Here is a 26,317-nt window from a genome sequence, read left to right on the forward strand (position 1 = left end):
CCACAAATGTAAACAATTAGATCAACTTAATGAATGATTTACTGAAATTAGTCGAGGAGGGGATACTTAGTCTCCCTAGACTGAATTTCAAAATCCCTGGCCTAGTTCTTACACCCTACAAATGTTAGTGGACCCATACTGCCATCATTATTTAAAATAACACAACACGTTCTTTTTTAGATTTTGGAACTGTCGCCCACTTCTGATCATCGATTAGCTCTACTAAAATGTATTTTTTGTATATTATATTTCACCTCAGCGACATCTCTTATATACACCAAGGGATCTTTTATTCTCTCGTGACATCGGCTTAAGTAACTGCTACAAAGGTAAAATTGGTCTCTCACTAGAAGAAAGTTGGGAGGCTTCTCAGTTTTTTTAAATCTAATTGTTCCTTCGAAAAATGTAATTTTAATTTCCCCTTTACATGCGTCACAAGATTAAAGTTCCATATTTCACAAGCAACCTCATACTAAAAATTTTAAAGCAATGCTGGACTGGCTAAGAAAAAAAAATTGAAAACACAAAAGCCTAAGAACTGGAGATATTGTTAAATTCAGCACATGCATACACACACCCCCCATCGACAGGCATGGCCGAAAGTTTTGTGAATAACACAAGTATTAGTTTTCACAAAGTTTGCTGCTTCTGTGTTTTAAAATCTTTTTGTCAGATGTTTCTATGGTATACTGAATTACAAGCATTTTATAAGTTTCAAAGGCTTTTAATGACAATTATATCTCTCTATAATAAAAAAAAAAAATCTTGGGACGAGACAAGACTTTTTTCCTGCAACAAGACATGATCTTTTGAAAAGAGACAGAGAGACACTTTCACATCCCGTGAGACGCTCAAGTCACGTCATACTTTCAACCTTTGGACGCAAGTCCCGTGAGACAGTGACTTTTGCAAGTCCCGTCCTACTTACCACCATTTTCAAACAAGACCACGGTCATCTAACCTCTCAGTTGTTGGAATTCTTTTGGCAGACACACTTCCTGTGCTCTCAGTTCTTAAAAATTTTATACGTTCTAGATGACAAGTCAACGACTAAGCAAAGAAGAAGGAGCAGCACGTCAAAGAGACCCAAAAGCGTTGGAGAGAAAAGAATGCAAAAAAAGAACAAAAATAATCTATGTGCAAATTCTAAAAATAAGGAAAGTAATAATCAGCCCATCCCGCGAGACTAGTCTTTGTGCCAAGAGATTTAACCACGCCTGAGGCCGGAAAAAGACAAAGTACAATGTCATAAAGAATTCAGAAACATTGCCGTAATACACATGTAGAGCAGGCTAGAGGTAATGGAAGTAGGAAAATTCAAAAGTCTCAAAAAAATGATATTAAAGATCGCCTTAGCGCAAACAAATGGAAATTATTACTCGGTGAAATAACGGAACAGTGAAAAGAAATCGAATAGTGTTTGAGGATGTCTAGGGGAGAAGAGAGAAAAGGCAGTGAGACAAAAGGACAGCTGCTGTACAGGCTTTTAGCAGATCACGTGGCACGGCAGCAGCAAGCCAGCAGCTGATTGAGCAAAGATGAGGTTTAAAAAAAAAAAAAAAAAACTGTTTCCCATTATATCACCATTTAAGAGGGGTTTCAGAGGTGCGACCACATCTCCTTGAGGTGTGTTCAGCGACCTCTTCATAATGGTGCATAGCACTGGCAAGGGGTAGTTAAGTTTATGCAAAGAGTGAACCTTTGCAGTGTTGGTCCTTTTTCAAGACCTCTGCAATTAGCCCTGGCATGCTGTCAATCAATTTCTGGGCCAAACCCTGACTGATGGCAACCCATTCCTGCATAAACAATGCTTGGAGTTGCTTGGGTTTTTGTTTGTCCACCCACCTCTTGAGGATTGACCACAAGTTCTCAATAGGATTAAGGTCTGGGGAGTTTCCTAGCCATGGACCCAAAGTTTTAATGTTTTGTTCTCCGACCCACTTAGTTATTACTTTTACCTTAGGGCATGGTGCTCCGTCATGCTGGAAAAGGCATTGTTCGTCACCAAACTGTTCTTGGATGGTTGGGAGAAGTTGCTCTTAAAGGATGTTCTGGTACCATTCTTTACTCATGGCTGTGTTCTTAGGCAAAATTGTGAGTGAGCCCACTCCCTTGGCTGAGAAGCAACCCCACACATGAATGGTCTCAGGATGCTTTACTGTTGGCATGACACAGGACTGATGGTAGCTCTAACCTTCTCTTCTCTGGACAATCTTTTTTCTGGATGTCAAAAACAATCGGAAAGGGGATTCATCAAAGAAAATGACTTTACCCCATGGCCTCACACAAGGCCAGCCTCCAAAAGTCTTCGCCTCACTCTATGTGCAGAGCACTCACACCTGTCTACTGCCATTCCTGAGAAAGCTCTGCAATGGTGGTGCCCAGATCCCACAGCTGTATCAACTTTAGGAGACGGTCCTGGTGCTTGCTGGACGTTCTTGAGTGCCCTGAAGCCTTCTTCACAACAACTGAACCTCTCTATTCTAACTCAATCAGCATGACAGATTGATCTCCAGCCTTGTCCACGTCAACACTCTCACCTGTATTAATGGGAGAATCACTTAATTGCGGATGTCAGCAGATCCTTTCGTAGCACGGCTGAAATGCAGTAAAAGTGGGTATTAGGTTAATTTTCATGGCAAAGAGGGACTTCGCAATTAATCGCAATTCATCTGATCACTCTTCATAAGTATATGCAAATTGCCATCATAAAAACCGAGACAGCAAACTTTATGAAAATTACTACATGTCAATCTCAAAACTTTTGGCCACGACTGTAGTTACTTGAAAGGTGGAAAAGGATATTAATTGCAATAATGTGTGTATAGCCTACAAATAAAACGCACATTTGAGGTAAAGCAATTGTGAATCACGTACAGTCCGGGTAGCCAGAGCCCTCTTCCTTTTCTATTTTCCCGTTATACTGTAGAATAATTCAATCATTCTCGCTCTGGAAAAAAATACCATGATCAATTATATCCGACACGAATGGCCACCGCTGCGAATGAAAAATATGCAACAGCACCTGTAATTCTAGACCGACAAAATCTGAGGGCGGAGATGTGAGCTACTGCTTCGATAATTGAACGAATTAACTCCATGCGAGAAATGCACGAACAAATAGGCTCATCCTTTAGTCATTCAGCCCGTCAATGCCAAGAAGTCGTAGATTTAAACATGTTTCGTATTGCGCGCCATGTGATTACAACTCTGTAGCGGACGCGACTATGAAAAAGGAAACGCAAGAAAGTAAACTTGTTTACATAACTGCTAAACTTCGTGAAAAGGGGTCTCGCAGTTCCGCGCAGCTTTTAGCAATAGGGTCAAAGTTAAAATAAACATCCGGAATGCCACGAGATATTAACTTTTTTAAAACCTTTTCTCTTTACCAAAACAGTAGGTTGCTACATGGCGTCCACACCACCAATTTTTCGCTTAGCTTATGTCGGCTTCACGCACACGAGCGCGTTACAATTTTACGCGCAAATCCATCAACATAAACATACCCTGCTGCTAGACGCTCCGACTGGAGCGGAGGCAGTTGTGGGAAAGAGGGGGTGGTTTACAACAAACACAAAAACACAGCTGACATTGAAATAGAATTGCAGATTACAGTCACGTTCACAAGCAACCAAAAAGGACGTTATTTTCCACGCTGAATTTACGATAGTGCTTGGTATATTCCTTACCCGTCTTTGCGCTTGGCTTTATAAACATGCCCGTAGGTACCGCGACCCACTTTACAACCTTCATATTCAAACAGATCTTCCACTTTCTCTCGTTCAGCTGCGAGCTTCGTTTTGAAATCATAATCCATTGTAACCCATAAATATAATTCACTTTACAGTGAAAAATAATTAATTATTAAACGATATTAATTAAATAATCTAAGCATTTCCAACCCCATCATTTCCTTGTTTGGGATTTTGGTCTGCTCCGCTTAATGTTCACTGGCTCGCTGACGTTTCTGGATTACACGATTGGAGCGATGGGAGCTGGAGTCCCGAGGTAGCGAAGAGGCCATGCTATTATAACGGAAGCTTAGGTCTTAAGAAGACTACAACTCCCAATTTTCACACCAGACGATATTCATGCGCGCGCTCCTTTTCCAGTACAAAAACGAGAGAGAAAGAAAAAGAAACAGAGAAGGGGGGCGAGAGAGAGAAAAAAAAAGGAGGTCGTGTCGGCGTACTTTAGTTGCTATTTCAGGTTTGAGAAGAATAGGTCCCATGGTGTATTTGAGTTCATTTTGTCAGTAAATGTAATTTATCAATAGGAACATTTACCCTGGCACTGACACTGTTAATTTCATCAAACAAACACCACTGGCAGTGTTGTGGCTCTGGAATGTCCTTTGATTACCTAATCACTCTTGGATGAGACCCCGCCCCTTCAGTGCCAGTTTAAGAAGAGATGATTTGTGTGGCTCTCCGTCGATTAGAGAGAGAGTCTGTAGAGGAGGTCGTACGCTCTGCAGAGGGAAGCCAAAATGTAAAAATAGAAAAAGAAAGCGAACGTTATCTCAAACGGCTGCGTCGTGTATAGTATAATACACACACAACACTTTCACTTGTATCAAATATACACGGTGAACTTTTTAAATATATACCAGTAGATTAAACAAGCAGCCCCTGAGTTTAAGATATGAACATACGTTATTCAGTTTCTAGAGTCTTATTTCCAATGAAGTCGGCGGAGAATTTAGTACGTCTGCAAAAATCGCGTTCGGTGCAGTGTTTAAAAAAAAAAGTTTAAAATGGCACTTGCACACGTTAGAAAAACAACATTAGTAAAGACTTTAATGTAAAGCTACGTGAATACTGTGACTTTAACATATCGTGTATTTTAATGTTCCGTTGTAAATACATATTTAGATAACGTTCTATGACTTTATACAAACTTGCTTTAACTTGTTTCACGTTGATGACTTTATTGATTTTGATTAAAAGAGATGGGTGTTCAACTTAAAATACAATACTATGGAGTCGGCTTTTCTATGTGAACACCATCTACGAAATTAATTACAGTAATACATTCTAATAACATTTTCAAAACCGCCTGAAGTTCTCTAATAATTTAAAATTGGAATGTGTATTTGAAGGTTCCAGATGCGCTCTTCCAAGGAAGTGGTTGTATTAATACTTAACCTTGAATGGAAAACATATTTAATGTGTGCCTATTTTAATGAATTACACATGTATTGACCATTCATGTCTAAAACTAAAGCATTAAAAACAAACATGAGCAAGAACCTAATTCTGCACTAAAAAGTAACCTTACTAGCCGATCACGAAAGAAATGTATGCCAAAATAAATACTGCAATTACCCAGTCCCTTCTCTGTTTCAAAAATAAATTATTCATGTATTTGTTAAAACAACTATATATTTCTTATTTTATCAAATATATTTGCTCATTGTGTTGTTTACCGTAAACATGCTATTCAAATCTATAGCGACTGCCGTTCTACTCCGCATGTTTTGCTGTTATTACTTACGTTGTTAAGTAATAACAGCAAAGCAAAAAGCACACGAACTTACAATATTACAATTATTCTTCTAACGACGTTATTTATGGGCGATTGTAACCATTATTTCGAAGAATGTAAAGACCTCATACCTACATTATATTGCGGATGTTTAATTCCTATTAAATAAGTATAAAAATAAATATTGCCTAATTATGTCTGAATAGCATTTTTGTAATGCTTTTAAATAAAAATACATCTTTGTGTTATTATTATTATTATTATTATTATTACTGCTGCTACTACTATTAGCCGAAATGTATCACTGGACGCAGAATTTAACAACAGCAACAAACCAGACAACACGATAATTCCAATATAAGACCAGATTCCTTATTCTACTCGTTTAAATATTTTAAATCTATTATGTGCATATAAGTGCATGGGGATATAATATTGTATATATAATAGAACACAACGGATCCAAGAATGTATTTTCAATACTGAGGATATGGAGATACATATAAGTAACAATCTCATAATGGACTGGTTATAAGACTTCCCATTTAGAATGAACTGTTTAATATGTAAACATGCATCTACCTTTAAAATGATTTGTTAAAGTCACAATACCGCTAATTATATTTGATTTTATCATCTTTCAAGCAGTGTGCATCATTCATCATCAAGTTAATTTCACTAAGTGCAAAGAGTACAACGCAAAATGCTATAATGTAAATAAACTGTAAATTACTGGGTGATAAATACAGAAATGTGACTACGAAATGCGCAAAATGAATTATGTATGCTGGATATTTAAAACTGTAAGTTAACAGACAGCAATTATGTATGCTGGATATTTAAATGAGTAAGTTAACAGAAAGCAATCTATATACCGTCACCACCTATACATTGAGTTGCATTTGTTACATTGTGCATGATGTTATCGAAATGCACCAAATTCGGCCTCTTTAGGGAAAACAGTTTAAAATATGTAATTCACTATATCAGAACATAACAGGAAACGAAACCATCGACGAACTAATACTTTGTCGTTTTATTCAGACTTTATTACTTTTTTTCAGTAATATTTCACATGTGTATCGCTAACATATTTTCATTTTTTACATTATTGTGATAGTTCGGTGGCGATAATACCTTACACCTCAAAGGCTCCTGGTTTGATTCCGTGATACTTTGGGTTGCCTGCCTGTGTGAAGCTTGCACGGTCTCTTCGTGTGTATGTGTGTTTCATCCTATATCCCAAAAACAAGTAGAAAGGCCCAGTGCCGAGTGAGTACGGACGCGTGCATGCCTTGCGTATCATCCTTGATCGACCTTTGCTTGTCGCACTATTATGTCAGGATAAACTTCAGGTCCATTGGACGCTGCACTAGAAAAAGCAGGTTCGGTACACTTAAATTTGTATAGGAAATTATAATATACAGAACCTTGTTTTTTACGCACCAATGTTACGTGACGTCTTTCGGACAACAAAACTGGGACTTTGGGAGCATGAGTGACAGACAAAATTGTCCAGTAAACGTTAGGTGAACTTGTTCCGCGGGATTTGGTTGGGTCATGCCTCTGTGTGACGTCACGAGGCAAGTAATAAAAACCCTCTGCAGCTTCTTTGCTCTGCTTTACACAGTATGGCCGGCGATATTAGCTAGCGCTCGCTCATCGGTATTCTCTGTAAAAGGGAAGACGGTATAATCACGAATAAGACACCCTGACTGCTAAAGAACTGAAACAAATAAGTCAATAACTTATTTAGCACGGATAAGTGAAGTTGAAATAAACCCCAAACTGTAATTTCTGTTGTTGGTTTTCTGTTGTCTCACGATGGAACAGAACGGTGCACACTTCTTCGAAGGGACCGAGAAGCTGTTAGAGGTGTGGTTTTCCCAACGAGATGAGACCAACGGATCGGGGGACCTCCGTAACATACCAAGGTGAGGTATAATAAAAAAACACCTCCTCCATTCTAAACATTTTTTTTTGATCGGCGATGTTTGCTTGAATTTCTGTATAGTGTGATTTTTCCTTTGGGTCAGTTATGTTTGATTCAAATTTATGTCAATTCTGACAGTTGTGACAAGTGACTACATTCCGTTATTTCAGGTTTGTCTCTTCATGTATGGTTGGGTTGTCATTGTTGCGTGGTGGCGAGTTAAAATTAAAATATGTTGGTTACAGTATCCCATCCCCCCCACCCCATCACGGCAGTCACTCATTCAAACTGCCCGTGGCCCGACATGTGGGTGAAACTTGGCCTTCCCCATTCTTCTTGGCATGATATTTTAATTAAAATAGCGGCATCGCGAATAGTTACGATGCCCCCGAGTTTTCAAACATGTTTAATTGTAAACCAGATGATTAAGTGAATAAATCGTGTACGAGTTAACCAGCTACTCACACGGAACTAACCTAAGTGCGCATGATCCTTGTCAGAGGAGTACTGCTGCTTTAAAATTCTTTTTAGGCTTTCTGTGCCGCTGTTCTTGCGATCGATTATTTTCAGAAACTGGAATTTATTACCGTGTCATATTTAGACCGCATGAGTGTATTTTTAAAAGGTACTAATACAGTAACGCATGAAGTAAAGAGGCGCGCGCGGGTAGGGTAGAAGGCGGTGCAGGGCTACAACCGGCTGTGCTGACGCTACTTATCGACCCATGGAATTTAGTGAGGACTGTACGCGTCGTTGCGTGTTTATAGCCTTGTAAGAGTAAAGATTGTGAGGGGCGCCGTACGTGCATCTGAAGAACCATTAAGCGATTGCATTAACCATTAAAGAGAGATTTATCTCTAAATAAATACAAGTGTTTCCAAGTGACTTAAATGCACATTTTTAACTCAAACTGTAAATTCGTATGTCTATGACTATACGTCAGTGTAGAGAGAAAAATGACTTTCCCCACAATATTAGAAGTCCCGATGTTCTGTCGCATTCCGTTTGTGCTCTTGTCAGTTGGTGACTTAACTAGGCCACTGAGGTGCCACGGTCTGCCATGTGATTTTTAAGATATTGGCCCGTTGATGCTGTAAAAAATTAATAATTATCTTAGTTGTGGACACTATGTGGAAAGCATTGAGCACAATTAAGCAATTTTTCTTTCTATAAGAAATCTGACCTGCTTTAGCCAGGAGCTTTTAGTGATCAGGCAACTCGTAAGCCTTGCCTAAGTCACGTTGCTGCCTAGTAGGCGGAAACGTGCGGCTACCATTACTTTGTCCTGATTGGCCGAGCTGTGCGCACCTGTCAAAAGAACACACCCCCTTTTAACATTATGCTGGTTTGCTGTGCATGCTTGTACAACCAAGGCAGTAGGGGGGGGGTCTCTTGGAGTTTGTTAGGTTGCACACGTTTAACGTCACGCCGTGGAAGGCGCGTGAAGTTTCAAAGATCGAGCAAAAGGGGTCGAGTCGAGTGTTATATGCTTGATGGCAGGAGCCTGTTACGTTTTGCTCAGTTTTCATTGCTTAACGGCTTCGTGAAAATGATTGGGAATGACCTTTTGAACCTTTTTAAAACTTGTTTCAAGAGCTCATAATTTAAAACGTAAGAAATTCACATTTTGTGGGTAAAACATTGTTTTCAGTCTTACTATTTTTTAAAATAAAGCTGAGACTAGCAATGTCAGTGTTTTTATAACATAATACTAATAGTTAAACTGTATTCCACAAATGTTGCATGAAATTCTGGAAATTAAGTGACCATAAAAATACTAAAATTAAATTACCATTAAAATACATACTTATGTAACTAATAAAAATATGTACAAAAAAACTTTCCATTGTACATAAAAGAAAATAATTCTCATCATTACAAGTTGATAATACATGTGGCATAAAAGAAAATATTTCTCATCATTACAAGTTGTTTTAATTCTTGTTATGTTGCTTATCTGAAACAAAGCTTAATTTTAAAAAAAGTAGTTTTAACCGTTAATCTAACAAAATATATATATATCCTCATGCACTGATTCAGTTAATTGATATTGGCAGTTGAATACTGCTTAAATATAATTATGCTTGTATTTATAGTTTTGAGTCATTTAGCTTTTTTTATTTTAAAAATCATATATTTACTATATTTTATACAGGTGTTTTTTTGCTTGTTTCTTTTTTTATAGTGTACCAGCTAAATATTTCTAATTCTTCAGGTATAATTATAAATGTGGATTACAATTTTAGTTATGCAGTACTTGTTCCTTATTAAAATGTATATTTTGTGACACACAAAAAATAAATTATAATCACATTATAATCCCTTGTAGACGCAAAACTATCATCATTTTCCATAAGAAGTTTATCGGGAAGATCCAAGGCTAACTTGCTTAACATTTTTACAAGTAAAAATTGACAAATTTTGTTTTTAAGCTAACAAACCTATTGTTTACTAAGCAGCAATATCTTTTTTCTAATTGAAAATGTGAGCTGCTGTACTAAAACACAAGCTCACTAATTATCCAAGCTCAGACAAGCAGTGTCCGTTTTAATTAAAGGACAAAATATAAAGGTCTGAATTAGTTTGCAGCAAATACACAGGTGAGCAAGCTGGAATACTGTAATATCTTATATAACAGAGCACAATAACTAAATTACCATAAAGCTTAGAAAAGAACAGGCTGAAAAAGTTGTTTTGTTTTTTTTTCCAATTTACCAATCACAGATTTAGTCTTTTGTATTGACATATCTAATGATTTACAGTGGGTACGGAAAGTATTCAGATCCCCTTCAATTTTTCACTCTTTGTTAAATTGCAGCCATTTGCTGAAATCGTTTAAATTAATTTTTTTCCTCATTAATGTACACACCAAACTCCATATTGACAGACAAAAAAAATAATTTTTGAAATTGTTGCAGATTTATTAAAGAAAAACTGAAATATCACATGGTCCCAAGTATTCAGACCCTTTGCTATGACACTCATATATTTAACTCGGGTGGTTTCCATTTCTTCTGATCATCCTTGAGATCACCTTCATTTGAGTCCAGCTGTGTTTAATTATTCTGATTGGACTTGATTAGGAAAGCCACACACCTGTCTATATAAGACCTTACAGCTCACAATGCATGTCAGAGCAAATGAGAATCATGAGGTCAAAGGAACTGCCTGAAGAGCTCAGAGACAGAATTTGTGGCAAGGCACAGATCTGGCCAAGGTTACAAAAAAAATTCTGCTGCACTTGAGGGTCCCAAGAGCACAGTGGCCTCCATAATCCTTAAATGGAAGACGTTTGGGACGACCAGAACCCTTCCTAGAGCTGGCCAAGCTGAGCTACTGGGGGAGAAGAGCCTTGGTGAGAGAGGTAAAGAAGAACCCAAAAATCACTTTGGCTGAGCTCCAGAGATGCAGTCAGGAGATGGGAGAAAGTTGTAGAAAGTCAGCCATCATTGCAGCCCTCCACCAGTCAGGGCTTTATGGCAGAGTGGCCTGTCGGAAGCCTCTCCTCAGTGCAAGACACATTACAGCCCGCATGGAGTTTGCTAAAAGACACCTGAAGGACTCTGAGATGGTGAGAAATAAGATTCTCTGGTCTGATGAGACCAAGATAGAACTTTTTGGCCTTAATTCTAAGCAGTATGTGTGGAGACAACCAGGCACTGCTCCTGACTTGTCCAATACAGTCCCCACAGTGAAGCATGGCGTTGGCAGAATCATGCTGTGGGGGTGTTTTTCAGCTGCAGGGACAGGACGACTGGTTGCAATCGAGGGAAAGATGAATGCGGCCAAGTACAGGGATATCCAGGACAAAAACCTTCTCCAGAGTGCTAAGGACCTCAGACTGGGCCGAAGGTTTACCTTCCAACAAGACAATGACCCTAAGCACACAGCTAAAATAAGAAAGGAGTGGCTTCACAACAACTCTGTGACTGTTGTTGAATGGCCCAGCCAGAGCCCTGACTTAAACCCAATTGAGCATCTCAAAAAATGGCTGTCCACCAACGTTTACCATCCAACCTAACAGACCTGGAGAGGATCTGCAAGGGAGAATGGCAGAGGATCCCCAAATCCAGGTGTGAAAAACTTGTTGAATCTTTCCCAAGAAGAATCATGGCTGTATTAGCTCAAAAGGGTGCTTCTACTAAATACTGAGCAAAGGGTCTGAATACTAAGGACCATGTAATATTTCAGTTTTTCTTTTTTAATAAACCTGCAACAATTTCAAAAATTCTTTTTTTTGTCTGTCAATATGGGGTGCTCTGTGTACATTAATGAGGAAAAAAATGAATTGAAATGATTTTAGCAAATGGCTGCAATATAACAAAGAGTAAAAAATTGAAGGGGGTCTGAATACTTTCCGTACCCACTGTAGATAGGTGGCATAAAATGGGACATTATAGACTTAACACAGGCAGTCAAAAGAAAAAAAAAATTCCAGTACAATTTGGTGAATCATTGCCCCATAGGACATTCCAACAATGCACTATGATGCAAGCAGTTGTAGTTCTGGAGAATGAGTCATACTTTTTAAGGTTCCATTTCAGTTGAGTTGTTGGCAGGTGGCAATAATTTACTAGTCACTGGATGTTCATAGTAACTTACAGTAAACATATTTAACAGTGGTATCTATCTGTACATCTGTCTATAATGCAAAGGGTTACCTGTGTATTAGAAAAATGCTCATGAACCACTGGGCCTTGAACTTTGATTTTGGTCTTAATTGCGAGTTTACAACATTATACACATAATGCAACCCAAAAATTCAAGGTGTGGACTACCTTGCTGACATAATTGGGTTTTGGGTCCTCCAAGTAGTGCCCAATGTGCTGGCAGGAAAAGAACTATGGTGAGCTCTGCTGTTAGTGAGGCACATTGCACAAGCGGACTACAGTAATCCCTCCTCGATCGCGGGGGTTGCGTTCCAGACCCCCCCCGCGATAGGTGAAAAACCGCGAAGTAGAAACCATATGTTTGTATGGTTATTTTTATATATTTTAAGCCCTTATAAACTCTCCCACCCTGTTAACATTATTAGAGCCCTCTAGACATGAAATAACACCCTTTAGCCAAACGTTTAAACTGTGCTCCATGACAAGACAGAGATGACAGTTCTTTCTCACAATTAAAAGAATGCATACATATCTTATCTTCAAAAGAGCGCCGTCAGGAGCAGAGAATGTCAGAGAGCTCGCTAAGAAAAGCAAACAATCAAAAAATCAATACGTGCTTTTAAGTATACAGAAGCACCGCGATAAAGCGGCATTTTGTAGAGGAGCCTCCGTGTCCTCTGTGCAAACAGCCCCTCCGTCAGGCAGAGAGTGTGAGAAAGATAGAGAGAAGCAAACAAGCACCGAGCGGGAAGCATATCTTATATCATTGAGGAGTTTTAGTTAATATGTAATACATGCTCTGATTGGGTAGCTTCTAAGCCATCCGCCAATAGCGTCCCTTGTATGAAATCAACTGGGCAATCAAACTGAGGAAGCATGTAACCTAAATTAAAAGACCCATTGTCCGCAGAAAGCGGCGAATCTATGATATATATTTAGATGTGCTTACATTTAAAATCCGCGATAGAGTGAAGCCGCGAAAGTCGAAGCGCGATATAGCGAGGGATTACTGTAATCATTTTTATTGTAAATGTTAGGTCATACACAACCAACTGGAGGTGTGCGCTTCCTCCACCACATTATTGGTTTTCGGGTCCATTGCTTGGCGAGTGCCACTGCACAACCTGGCTAACAAACAAAGAACAGTGGTATGAGCCTCACGACTTGTCTATCGGGAGGAAAAAAATAGCAGCACAACAAAGGTGGTGACAACCAGTAGTATCAGAGAGACCTTGAGTTCTATTTTTCTTAATAAGCAGATGAACCATCTTTCTTTAATGAAAAAAGGTCAGAGTGATGCTTTGTATTAAAATATTTAGTGTTTGGGTGTTGATTTAAAGGCAAGGGCCAATGTAGCATATCTGATATTGACATTCCATTTTGGTGCATACAGCAAAAGACTGGCTTAACATTTCTTTTATGCTTGGATATTAGAATAATAAGCAGACTGCTATTAGAAAATGTAAGGCCACGACTTGGAATTTTGGGTGGTCGGGACACCAAACTGCAACTAATTGATGTCTTTTTTGATAGACCATTGTGCTACAGTAATTCAGCAGACTAAAAACAAAGCCATTAGTTAACTTCTCAACGTGTTGTGGGAGATGTAACTTTTGCAGGGTTCCCTAAACGGAAAAATGACACGTTATTTAACGTTTAGGCCAGTGTCCATGATTACACCTAAATTCTTTACTTCTACCTTGACTTTTAATGCTAATAGATAGTGCTTATTTCTAATACCCTCATTATTTCACATTTTTACTAACAACCAGGATTTCACGTAAATCTTGGAAGAATGCAAGGGCAGTAAAAATTAGAAGTAATGCATATCTATACTAATAAAAGGCAAAGCCCTCACTGACTCACTCACTCACTCATCACTAATTCTCCAACTTCCCGTGTAGGTAGAAGGCTGAAATTTGGCAGGCTCATTCCTTACAGCTTACTTACAAAAGTTGGGCAGGTTTCATTTCGAAATTCTACGCATTATGGTCATAACTGGAGCCTATTTTTTCATCCATATACTATAATAGACTTCTGCTCGATGCCAGTGGGAGGCGGAGTTACACCTCCCACGTAATTTAGTGCCTGCCCATATAAGGCCGTCCGTCAGCGGCAATCCAATAGAAACACTGCCGCTAAATATTCACGGGTGAAGGACTGTGCTTATGCAGAAGAAGATGAGATGGTCAGGGTGGTGTTTGGCACAAACTCAGCAAAACTGCGAGAGAAACTTTTAAGTGCCAGGTCTTAGCTAACATTAAATACAGCCATGGACATTGCACGAGATGGCACCAGCACAGCTGGGAACCTTCGATGCATGTACACCAAGCGGCTCACGTGAACTGATGCAGTGCACAGACAAAAAGCAACAGTTCCAAAGAGGGCTGAACAAAAACCGAATTACACAATTGAGAAGGCAGCAAAAAATATGAAGCGTGTGATACATACAAGCATATTCATAAGTGCTGCTACTGCGAAAACAAAGCACACGGTGGAAAAAGTCAATGTCCCGCTAAAGGAAGACAGTGTAAAAAAACCCGTGCATGCAGTGTGTCACGTCTCAGATAAAGAGGAAGACGAGCTGTTTATTGATGCAGTAAGAAACGAATCGATGAATGAAACCTGTTATCTTTACAACGATTGACAAACACGTAATGTAACTTTAACACAACACATCCTACAAATACGAACCTGATTGAAAGAAATAATGATAATCAAATCCTTGATGATAGCAACACTGTATATTGACAATCATGTTACGTTATTTTTAAAATGTTCCCTTTGTTTAAAATGTTACCTTTTCTTTTTCATAACTTCTTTAACACACTACTTCGCTGCGAAGCGCGGTATATATACTCCGATCTACATACTCTCAAATAGACAAACCACACGCCGTGGCGCATAGCGCCGAGGTTCGATTCCCGAGAGGGTGTGCACTGAGTATATACGCGCGCTTCCCGATTCATTTTATCCTTGCATCCCCTTGGTTTGAGACGTATGAAAAAATCTGCAGTTAACGCAGAAAGACAGATCACCAATTGAAGCTTTATGAATAATGGATACAAAAACCGTTCCTAAGACTGATCGGAAGCAAATTTCATTTCAAAAGACTACCCGACGGAAGCATTGATAAAAGCGTGGTTTTGTGCAAACTGTCCAAATACGAACCTGATTGAAAGAAATTATAATCAAATCCTTGATGACAGCAACACTCATAATGGTCACAAAACTATTACATTCACAATCATGTTACTTTTTCATGTTATTTTTAAGTTTCCTTTTCTTAGCACAAGCACAGCTGAGAAGCTTCGATGCATGTACTCCATAATGCGTTAAAAAAAAATAACGCATTTAATCACACTTTCAATTCCAAGCAAAGGGGAACTTTTGTCCATGCATGATTTCCTGGTAGATCGATTACATTCATGCACACATCAGAGCTACAAAAATGTTTGAGTTGGAATAAAGCGCGTCCCTACGACTGATCGGAGGAAAATTTCATTTAAAAAGACTACCCGACGGAAGCCTTGATAAAAGCATGGTTTTGTGCACACTGAAAAGCAAGCAAAATTAGATGCATTACAGAAAGCGGACTTTGTGGCTCTTACTGGGGATCATTGGACTTCCGTGACCGTTAGTAATTCTAATTACATCTAATTACAAAATGTTCAATGATCTCACTGTTTTAGCCTAATGTACAAAATAATTTTGGCTAAGGTTACTCAGAGTTTGAAGGTGAAGCTGGTCAAATTACCTTTTATGTTTCTGCCTTATTTTTTTAAGAAGACAAACTGCACTTTATGTTGAAATTTTTGTTATTATTATTTAAAGACAATACCATTCTGAAAATGTACTTAAAGTACTTAAAATACCACTTTATTTTTAAGTCTGCCCAATTTTAGCCAGGGATGATATTTTTGTTTCTGTTTTGAATTGAAATGCAGTTTAAAAGCATTTTTTTTTTTAGAAATTTAAAGAGCTTGAGTTTACAATATTCATGTCCATGTCTATTATTTGATTCTGTCGCCCACTAAAACCCTTTTAAATTAAAAAAAAAAAAATTGCGATTTGGGGCAAATTTTCATGTGTGATTACATACGATTAATCAAGATTAATTATTACACAGCCTCTGATTAATTAGATTCATTTTTTTAATCGAGTCCCACCCCTAATATATATATATAGATATATATATGTATATATATATATGTGTGTGTGTGTATATATGTATATATATATATGTACAGTGTATATATGTATATATATGTACAGTATATATCTGTGTGTGTGTGTATATATATATATATATACAGTATATATCTGTTTATATATATATAACACAATTACATTGTCAATCATGTTACGTTATTATTAAAATGTTTCCTTTTCTTTTTCATTACATCTTTAACACACTACTTCTCCGCTGTGAAGCGCGGGTATTTTGCTAGTATACTTATAAAGAAAGCTTGTACTGCTTATTTCTCTTGAGAGAATACTAATTTTGACAGCACAAGTAGTTGGAATGTATTTAGGCTGCATTGCATTGTTCTCCTGTTTTTTTAGTTTATGAAGTTGTTTTAATCAATACACCTAAATCATAGTTTATAGGGCCATTATTGTTACCTGGAAAAAGTGCAGCGAGAGTCTTGCTTGAATGTGCTATCAGTATTCAACTCGCTGCCACTTCCATTGCAATGATAAGGAAGTATTAATACTTTAGCTTGGAATTTTTGTTGTCTTGCATGATACAACTACCTTACCGCAAAACCTCTTGTCTTGCCTCCTGAAAATCTATGGCAAAATAATCAATTAAAATATTTTACTATAAGAGATCACTTTGACTTTTAATTTTGGCTAAATAAAAAGAAAACAATAAATGAAAATAAATTACAGAAAATAAAGGAGCTGTATTCCAGAAAATAGTGGAAATCCTTAAACATAACAAGCTTCATTATTATAACCTTACAATTGGTCTGTTGTATCAGACCCCTTAGCATCTGACATGCCTGGTCTCTGTGACTGCTCAGCACGATGCTTTCTTTTAAACTGAAATGACCTGATTGAGAATTGTTTATCCATGATATGAAAATGAATTGAACAAATGGTGTTTTTCTAGTTAGCAAATGTTATGGTCCTGGGGCTACAGAGACTAACCTCAGTCTGCACACTTAAATCAATCAATCAACATTTATTTATATAGCACATTTTCATACAAAAAAATGTAGCTCAAAGTGCTTTACAAAATGAATAGACAAATAGAAGACACAATAAAAAATAAACACAAGTCAACATTAACATAGAATAAGTAAGGTCCGATGGCCAGGGTGGACAGAAAAAACAAAAAAAACTCCAAAAGCTGGAGAAAAAAAATAAAATCTGTAGGGGTTCCAGACCACGAGACCGCCCAGTCCCCTCTGGGCAATCTACCTAACATAAATCAAACAGTCCTCTTTGTATTTAGGATTTTCATGGAAGGACCTGATGATGATGGTCACATAGACTTCTGGCTTTCAGTCCATCAATGTTGGTGCATCATGATGCTTTGAGTAGGTGGTGGTGGCGCACACTTGTAGGTTCATATACCATACTCTCCCCAAAAGTGTGATTCTGACAAACTTATTTAGTATTAATGATATCAAATTATGAATCAAATTATGATGTGATGTGCATGCAATTTGTTTTGAGTAATATATGAATTCTTCATTAAGATTTCTAAATACAATAAAGCTAATTTCCTTACAAAATCAGTTGACTTTGTATAGCACAAGTAATGTCATCAAAATAGGTGATGAATTCTTCAGTTTTTTGCATATGATATAGTTAGTTAACAGACAGCCATTTCATTGTTTTGTACATATCATATAGTCTCTCATTATGGGTGTTGTTTTGAATAAAACATTCAAATTATATATGCCCATATTTATTGGTTGTAGAACTTTTTCTTTTTATCATATCATTTGGTGCTAGTTTTTCAGCCTCATACTAAGCATTTCTGTTGTAGTAACAGATTTATTGGAAGCTGTAAGGTTGGGCCTGTGTTACAGATGAGTTCCTGCCATTTCCCCTCTTAATTTCTGAGATTGTTTCTGTTTGTATGAACTCTTGTAATTACAAAATAAATTTGCAGTCTAGAGTAAGGATGTTTAATTTTATTTTAATCTAATGTTAAATCCCAAGATACGAATATTTACATGTAGAACAGTGTTACGAACAAATGTATTTGATGCATTACCTGTTTTATTTGTTATGCAAGTGCGTATTTTTAAGTAGGGAAAGTAGCGACAAATGTGTTACTTCTTTTACTTAACACCACAAAAGTAAGCAATGTGATTTAGCACTGATTATATTTGTTTAGATGCAGCTTATAATGACCAGGGCAGCAAACAAGATTAAAGACCTGATGTGAAAATGGTTAGTCACTAGAAGTGTATATCACTGATGGCAAGTAATGGAATAATTTTTATTTTTTCTCTGAACTTTTCTGCTTATCCTATACTAATAGGTAAAAGTAAAGCAAAATTTTATGAAACTGTACTGTTAAAAAATTAAGGCTTAACTGAAAGTACTGTATATATTTAGAAGAAGCATAAGGAGCAGTTACATCTGAAGCATTTTGGTTGTTGGAAAAGTAGGTCCACTGCAATGAAACTTCATTCAGTACACATGGCACTTGAAGGTGTAGGATAAGTAGACTAGTAATGAGTAGTTTGCAGGAGAAGAATGAGTTAACACTTTGTGGCTGTGAGATGCTTTTGCAGTAGGAGTAAAATTCAATATGTGCACTTCCGTTTTGCATTTTTGGTTTTGTTAATATTTGAAATATAGAAAGCTCTGATGGTCACGAAGGGGCAATAAATGTTGAAAATGCTTTGTAAAACTCCTTTCTGAGTTATTAGGATAATTGTAGCATTAGTTAGATGGTATTTTGTTGGATGCTCATTGTGTGAGTTACTAAAATAGGAGTGTAATGAGAATGACCCAGGCAGATGGTTGTGCCAAGTAATATCTGTCATGGTTTTATCTTTTTTGTGATGAGGAGAAATAGCCTTTTAATGTTTGTATATTTTGAGCAAAAGTTTAAAGGACTGTCAACCAGGTAACTGGCATTAGAATACTTTAAATGTAAAATTTTGTTAGAAAATAGATTATACAAATGCATATTTAAAATTGTTATACCTATGTTTTCATGATTTCCTTAGGTGTGACATGTATTTAAATTGCTGTTTACTTTGTAAATTATGCTTTACAGGAGCTAAATATATTGATCTTTGTTCAGTTTTAATATACTTAATAAAAGTCCCCATATTAATCAAGAGCAACAGAAACCTCCTGTTACCCTTTTATTCACTTTTTAAAATTTATTAAGGATGATATATGTTATAAGTTAGAGAGGAACCCTAGCCATACAGGAAGGAAGCAAACTAGCATCCATAGAAACTTGTAAATGGCGTGTTCAGCTAATGTTTCTGCTTATTTTACTTGTCATCAGTTATGAATTCTAAGCTTCATATAAATTAGTCTTCAGATTGGTTAAGAAGAAATTAGTTCTTCATGTTTTAAGTTCAACAGATATGTCAGTGCTTGAAAACTGATCCTTTTTAAGCTCATTATCATTGTAGCATTGTGAAAAATATGTAAACACGGATAGGTCATTTGGGGGTAGGAATATCTCCAACAATAACAATGTTGACAGTAATCCAGTTGTTGGAATGTATTTTATTATGGATGCATTTATAAAATGCATTGTTGACTCAATTGTAGCCTTCAGTTTTTAAGGAACTCGTTTCAGTCAGTGTGATCATTCAAGTCTTCATACTGGCCTGTAGTTCTGTTTTGCTAAACTATTTGGTTAATTTTATTTGTAAACTGTCAGGTGAAGTTATTGGTGTATTCTAAAAAAGTTTCAGGCAATTGCATGTGTTCATTAGTTAGTCAGCTTGATCATTCTGTCTTTGGATATGAACCTGCATTCAGCAGACAGCAGCATAACTAAAGAATGAATTTCCAGAAAATATTAGTGCATTCATATGGAGATTTCTAATCTGAGAGAATTTTTCACATTTTCAATTTCCCATTTATATGGAGGTTTTGGGGTTTTGAAAATTTGGCAATTTTAGTAGACTGCGAAGCACATGTTTTTTTCCCTTGTTTATTTTAAAAGAATTCTTTTTCCTTCCAGCTGATTCAGAAGTGCTCTGCATACAAAAATTGTATCTATAGGGACACATCTATTAATTATTGCTTGAGTATATCAGTAATCCTCCCCCCATTGCAGTCTGCTGTGCTGTTTTTAGTAGGGACAACTGTATTTTCGGCTTACAATTGGGGAATTCAACACCAATGTTTATTTCCTATACTTGAATGTAATACCCTTTTTGTTTTTTGTCACTGGTTAGGCTAGGAAAATTAAAAAAAAAAAAAAAAATATATATATATATATATCTATATATATATATATATATATATATATATATATATATAGATATCTATATATATATCTATATATATATATATATCTATATATATATATATATATATATATCTATATATATATATATATATATCTATATATCCATATATATATATATATATATATATATATATATATATATAATATATATATATATATAAATATATAAATAAATGGAGAAAACATTTGAGCGTCATAACAGTAATAAAACTTTTTTTGAGTTAATGGTAAGAATACTCATTAATTATTCATAACTGCACTTTGTGTGTGTGTGTGTAATAGGACTTCTCTAGATTATAGAGTATACATTTCTGTCAGCGGCGCAGTGGTAGCGCTACTGCCTCACAGTTAGGAGACCAGGGTTCGTTTCCCGGGTCCTCCCTGCGTGGAGTTTGAATGTTCTTCCCGTGTCTGCAAGGGTTTCCTCCGGGTACTCCGCTTTCCTCCCATAGTCCAAAGACATGCAGGCCAGGTGTATTGGCTATCCTAAATTGTCCCTAGTGTGTGCTTGGTTGTATGTATGCGTGTGTGCATGCCCGGGGTTTGTTGCCTGCCTTGCGCCCTGTGTTGGCTGGAATTGGCTCCAGCAGACCCCCATGACCCTGTAATTAGGCTATAGCAGGATGGATGGATAAATTTCTGTGAGTTCAGAGCTAATATTGGTAGACCTCTGAATTTGAAGGAACATCAGTTTGATGTATCTCTTGTCTGCTGCTCTCTGATTCCATAGCCAGCTACTGTGTTTGTGGTCCTCAGTCTCATCCCACACTGCTTAAAACTCCTGTCTGCTTTAAAATTTTCTGCTTAGGAGAGACGTTACTGATTCATGATGACTACCTTGTGTCTTGTTGCTATGTGCTCCCTTGTGCTACACCTTGCCTTGGTGTAGGAATTGATCATTTGATCAATCTGTCATATCTGCCACATCATCACCTATTAGTTAGGTTCTCCTTCACCCAGTATGATTCTTTCCACAGCCACTTTTGTTTCAGTTCCTTGGTTTGTTCAATCAACTAATGATAAAGTTAATCATTTTCATATGTTTCTATGCTTGGGTTTTATATACCTGCAATGCAGACAAGCAATTACCTGAGAAGTGAACAACTAATGTTATTTTCTTTAACAAAATACAAAAAGTTTCATTTATTTTTGGTTTTGCAAAGTGAATGTGTAAGTCTGAAGTGAACTATTTTCTGCTGATGTAGTCATGCTGTCTTCGCATTAGTCAAGCCAGTTGTTATGTTGGTTTGTTACAATGTTTGTATTTTTCTTTAACTTCTTTGAGGCCTTATTTTCCCCTTGGGTACAAATAAAGTATCTGCTGCAGAAGAGAATAACTCATATAAGATGTCTATTACAAAAATCTAGGGTGCAGTACAGTCAACTCCGGATAATTCTATATTCTCAGTGCTCGAATTAATTTACAGAGTTAACTGGATTATCGATATCGCTGGATACAACTTTTTAAGTAATTTTTTTACCCTACACGCTTGGCTTAGCACCCCAAGGTTTTTATTAAACTTTTCTCACTACTTTTATGGCATGTTATTTGACATTTTCACCAATGAGAAATGATCTGAAAAAGCATGTTCATGAAGCCGAATGGCTGAAAGCAAATAACAAATCGAGTGTATCAAATAACACCCACGCAACAGGCACATCCTTACGTCACAAATTTATAACACATCGAGCTCCAATACTACTGCATGTACACAACCAATAGATTGTGGCATCATTAAGAACATCAAGCACTTCTACCAAAGAAGGCTGGCACTAAGGTGGCTGACGGATCATGATGAAAACGTTGACTTTTCTTTAAATCTGCTGGATGTTGTGAAGCTTCTCCGGGAATCATGGGATGCTGTGAAGGAAAGTACAATTTCGTGCAGCTGGATTTTTCCACGAAGACTCAAGTTGCACCGAAAGTCTTTACAAGATGACAGGTGACTTTCACAACATCTTTTTGCAGACTTGAGGATTTCTTCAATGTCCCCCTAGGTGCAATGCAAAATCGCATGAAGGTAGCTCGAGACCTTCGAGCATTTGTTGAGGATTCCTCAGCTGCAAAAGTAAACAGACATTTATCACACAATTTTTTTACACCTGTTAAATGAATAAATATAATGTGTATTTGGGCAGTAGAATATCGAGTTGAGCGGATTTTTTCCATTCAGGATGCCTAAATTTTATCGAATTAAGCGGATTATCAAGTTATCCAGTATCAAGTAAAACTAATATTTTTTAACGTGCCACTCTAAATATTTAGTTGGGGTCGTGGCATTTTACCAGATTATCGAGGTAAGCGGTATCGAGTTATCTGGAGTTGAGTGTATTGTGCATTTGTTTATGTATACACAAAATACATTCTGGAAATTCCAGAAATTAGAAGATGTCAGGGTTACATCATGTCTCTGCAAATTTGATTTCTTCAGATTCTTCCAATGACAGCTACAACATTGATGGGCATTTACATGTAATTTCCCCCTGAGAATCTCATATTTTAGTTCTGTCCATAGCACTTGTGTGCACCATTAATTGACAGTCTTGGCAGTTTTATGATAGGCACATTAGTTTCTGTTGTAACTGGTTTCACCACAGAGAAGGTATTCATTATACAGCATGAATGAAATATCTAAATATGATTATCGTGTACAGCATATTCTTATAAATTCTGGATTGTTCAATACTTGTAGTACATCAAGACACCTCTTTGCTTAAAATCTGTACTTTGCTTGAGAAGTATGTTGAAGTTAAGTGTGTTGTGTTCATTCAGCTCTGAATTTTAACATTTGCAAAGTTACTCCTTTTTCAAAACAGTAGTGCCTTTTGCATTGACTGCAACCGTCAAACAACATGCTTGATTGAGATGAGAGGTGAGAAATGTCTCACTGTTACCAATTTCCACTTGTGCTTTGGTAACATTTGCATTACATAACACATGGTAATTAATACATAGCATTCAAGATAGATCCCTTTATCTGGTATGAAGCATTTAAACCTTAAACGTATTTTGGTTATCCCCTAAAATCATTTATTTACATAATATCTGCATCAAACACTTCTATGTGCAGCTGGCATCCCATGACTATTTGTTGAGGAAATCGGGCTTCGAATATTGATGCATTAATGTTCTATCTCAGTTAGGGCTGCACAATTAAAGCATGTATTATTGTGATTATGATTACTGCTGCCATTTACTAATTTTACTTTGTTAGATTTAATACTCAAACTCTGTTAAAGATTGGGTCTTTCCATTTACAAGCTGCTTTAAATAGCAAATAAGTTTTACAAGCAGTGGGATACATTTACTTAGAGTGAGGACATTGGTCAATCGGAGGTTCTAGCATAATATTTATAATTTCAGGTGTCCATGCTGAATGCATCCTGATAACTGTGCAGTCACATCTAAATTGTAAAACTATGAACATGTCTCTGAGCATTATGAGTTTCATTGTAATGTAAAGGAATATGGTTGCAAATTGCTTACTTTGCTCAATAATGGAAATGTAACTGTTCACAGACCAAGAGCTACACTGGATACCTAGGACTTGCAGGAGAAGCAGCAAGTTAGCTTGATTGTTGGTAACAGGACAAATGTAGGAACAATGTTTCTATCAACCATTGAAACAGGCTAGTGTTTTTGACCATCAGCTACATATCGTATAGCAGATAATTGCCTGATGATGTGCAACTACTGTGTAAGGGTATAGTGAACTTGAAAAATATGTAGAAAATGTTTTTTTTTTTTTATTTGATGGTGCTGTATGTTTGTTCTGGCACATTATATGCATTGCACCAGGGGAGCAGCATGTAAAAGTCTGTCCTGTTACTACTTGCTGTTTATTGTTAAATTTAATACTTTTACATACCTGTACATCAGAACCACCGTTTTGTCATGTCTGGTAATTTTGTAACCTGCTTAATCCAGACCAGGGTTGTAAGGGGAGCTGGAGCCTAATTCACCTAGCACAGGGTGAAAAGTAAGAACAAATCCTGGGCCGAGGCGCCAGTTCATTACAGGCTAAACACACACATCACCAATTCACTTAACCTGCATATCTTTGGACAGTGGAAGGACACATCAGCACCTGGAGATGTTTACATCATAAAATTCCTCCTCTTTATTGTCATTTACAGGGGGGCGGAAATCCAACGCCCGACTTGTCCGACACGGGTAAATTGACCGTCGGACAAGCGTGTTTTCTGGTTTCAGTTGTCCGCGGACAAAGGCAATTTTTCTGGAGAAAAAAATAATTAAATGTGCAGTGCAGGGCACATTTTTACCACTACTTTCAAATTTTAAACATTTGGGTATGTACTTCGTGCGGAAACAGTTTACTTAGGCATGTTCTTCATGTCTCAAATTGGTATTCAATATTGTTTACAAAATGATGGCTGATTTTTCAAAGGGGAAGCACTCTTGTGGTCTTACATAATTATTTTACCCTACTATTTACACGCTTGGAGATGCGGTCATTTTTTCATGCCGACATTACGATGTAATTTGATGGTTTTTCATTATAATCGATAACTTTTATATATTAAAAATAAATTTTTTCTACATAAAAATGCAGTTATTTCACCTACAATGCAATTGTTTTCGCCACATAAAGCTTGTTAGGCATTTGATCCTTTATGAAATTTGCGATTTCGCGTAGGTTGTGATATATTGAGGAGTTAAGAAATTTATTGCGTGACATCAATTTTGATGAGCTGTCTATAGATCGTTTTTGATTAGAGAATTTTTCATATAAAACAAGTTGGTTTCGCGCTGTCAGTTTTTTAAAAATAAAGAAAACATTCTGACGGTTTCCAAATGTTATGAAATATCAATAAAAATCTTCACTTAGACACGATTATTTTTTTTCCCGACAACATCAGTAATATTCTTTGGAAATGTAACCTCTTGCTGAATTTTGAATACGTCATTAGGAATTACCTGCGTAACCCATAATGCACTGCGGTAAGCACGTTGTTCTCGCTATATGCGTGTTGTTGAAACTGAAGTAAGTAGCATCACGGATGAGAAATGGATCATTTCTTGATTAAAACTGGCAGAATAGGCCTTGAAAAACCTAAGGAAGCGTAGTAAGGCCACTGTGAAAAAAATACGGACACAGTGAAGACAAAAAAATGTAAATGTCGAGATTAAAGTCGACATGTTGACTTTATTCTCGTAGTTTATTTTGTCAGTTGATTGTCGCAAACTAAATTTCATCTTAAAATTAATGTTTCATTTACTAGATTTTCTCAAACCCCGTCATAAATTAATGTAGCACATTAAATGCTTTATATTGAGTGTTCCCCGACCTAGTTGTTAATCTCTGTGCGCTTCTTAAACTGACTTACTCTTGCAGTGAGAGGCGCCGGCGGCAATAGCCGCACATTGACTTCATGATATTCCTGCTCAATGAACATTCAGAATACTAAGATAAATACTTGATATCTTTTTCACAATGAAATGCATTAAAGCATGTATTAGACATGGGTGGCAGGGGGCACGGTGGCGTGACCTGTAGTGCTGCTCCCTTGCATTAAGGGGTTCTCAGGTCAACGTTCAGTGTAGAGAAGTTTATGGCAGGTGTGACGAGGCTCCAAAAAACTGGATACTGTATTTGAATGGGTATCGCACAGGTTTAACTGAAATATTGTGTAAATGTTGGGTTCGTGATCTGGAGGTAGGAGATATGAACGAAGAATTCAATGGATGTTTTTCTGAGCAGGCTTTTTCTTTATTGCATGTTTGCTGTGTCTACCGTACGTGTAAAGGAATATGGTTGCAAATTGCTTACTTTGCTCAATAATGGAAATGTA

General features: G+C 36.9%; 2 protein-coding genes across 3 annotated transcripts in view; one reads left to right on the plus strand and one right to left on the minus strand.

Moving 5' to 3' along the window:
• LOC120525545 (cyclin-dependent kinase 8-like) overlaps window positions 1-3,984 on the minus strand; it is an 89,457-nt gene extending 85,473 nt beyond the window's left edge. Inside the window, exon 1 of one of the 2 annotated variants that reach the window (XM_039747932.1) lies at window positions 3,690-3,977. In XM_039747932.1, coding sequence (XP_039603866.1) covers window positions 3,690-3,817 — 128 coding nt within the window. In that variant the 5' untranslated portion in view covers window positions 3,818-3,977. Of the gene's footprint in view, window positions 1-3,689 lie in introns of both variants that reach the window. The other variant, XM_039747934.1, reaches the window with a different exon arrangement.
• A 3,327-nt stretch (window positions 3,985-7,311) lies between these two features.
• The window catches only part of amd1 (adenosylmethionine decarboxylase 1), a 65,549-nt gene continuing 46,543 nt past the window's right edge, over window positions 7,312-26,317 (plus strand). Inside the window, exon 1 of the mRNA XM_039747935.1 lies at window positions 7,312-7,421. Coding sequence (XP_039603869.1) covers window positions 7,312-7,421 — 110 coding nt within the window. The remainder of the gene's footprint in view (window positions 7,422-26,317) is intronic.

Source organism: Polypterus senegalus, chromosome 3, assembly GCF_016835505.1.
Source record: "Polypterus senegalus isolate Bchr_013 chromosome 3, ASM1683550v1, whole genome shotgun sequence".
NCBI lineage: Eukaryota > Metazoa > Chordata > Cladistia > Polypteriformes > Polypteridae > Polypterus > Polypterus senegalus.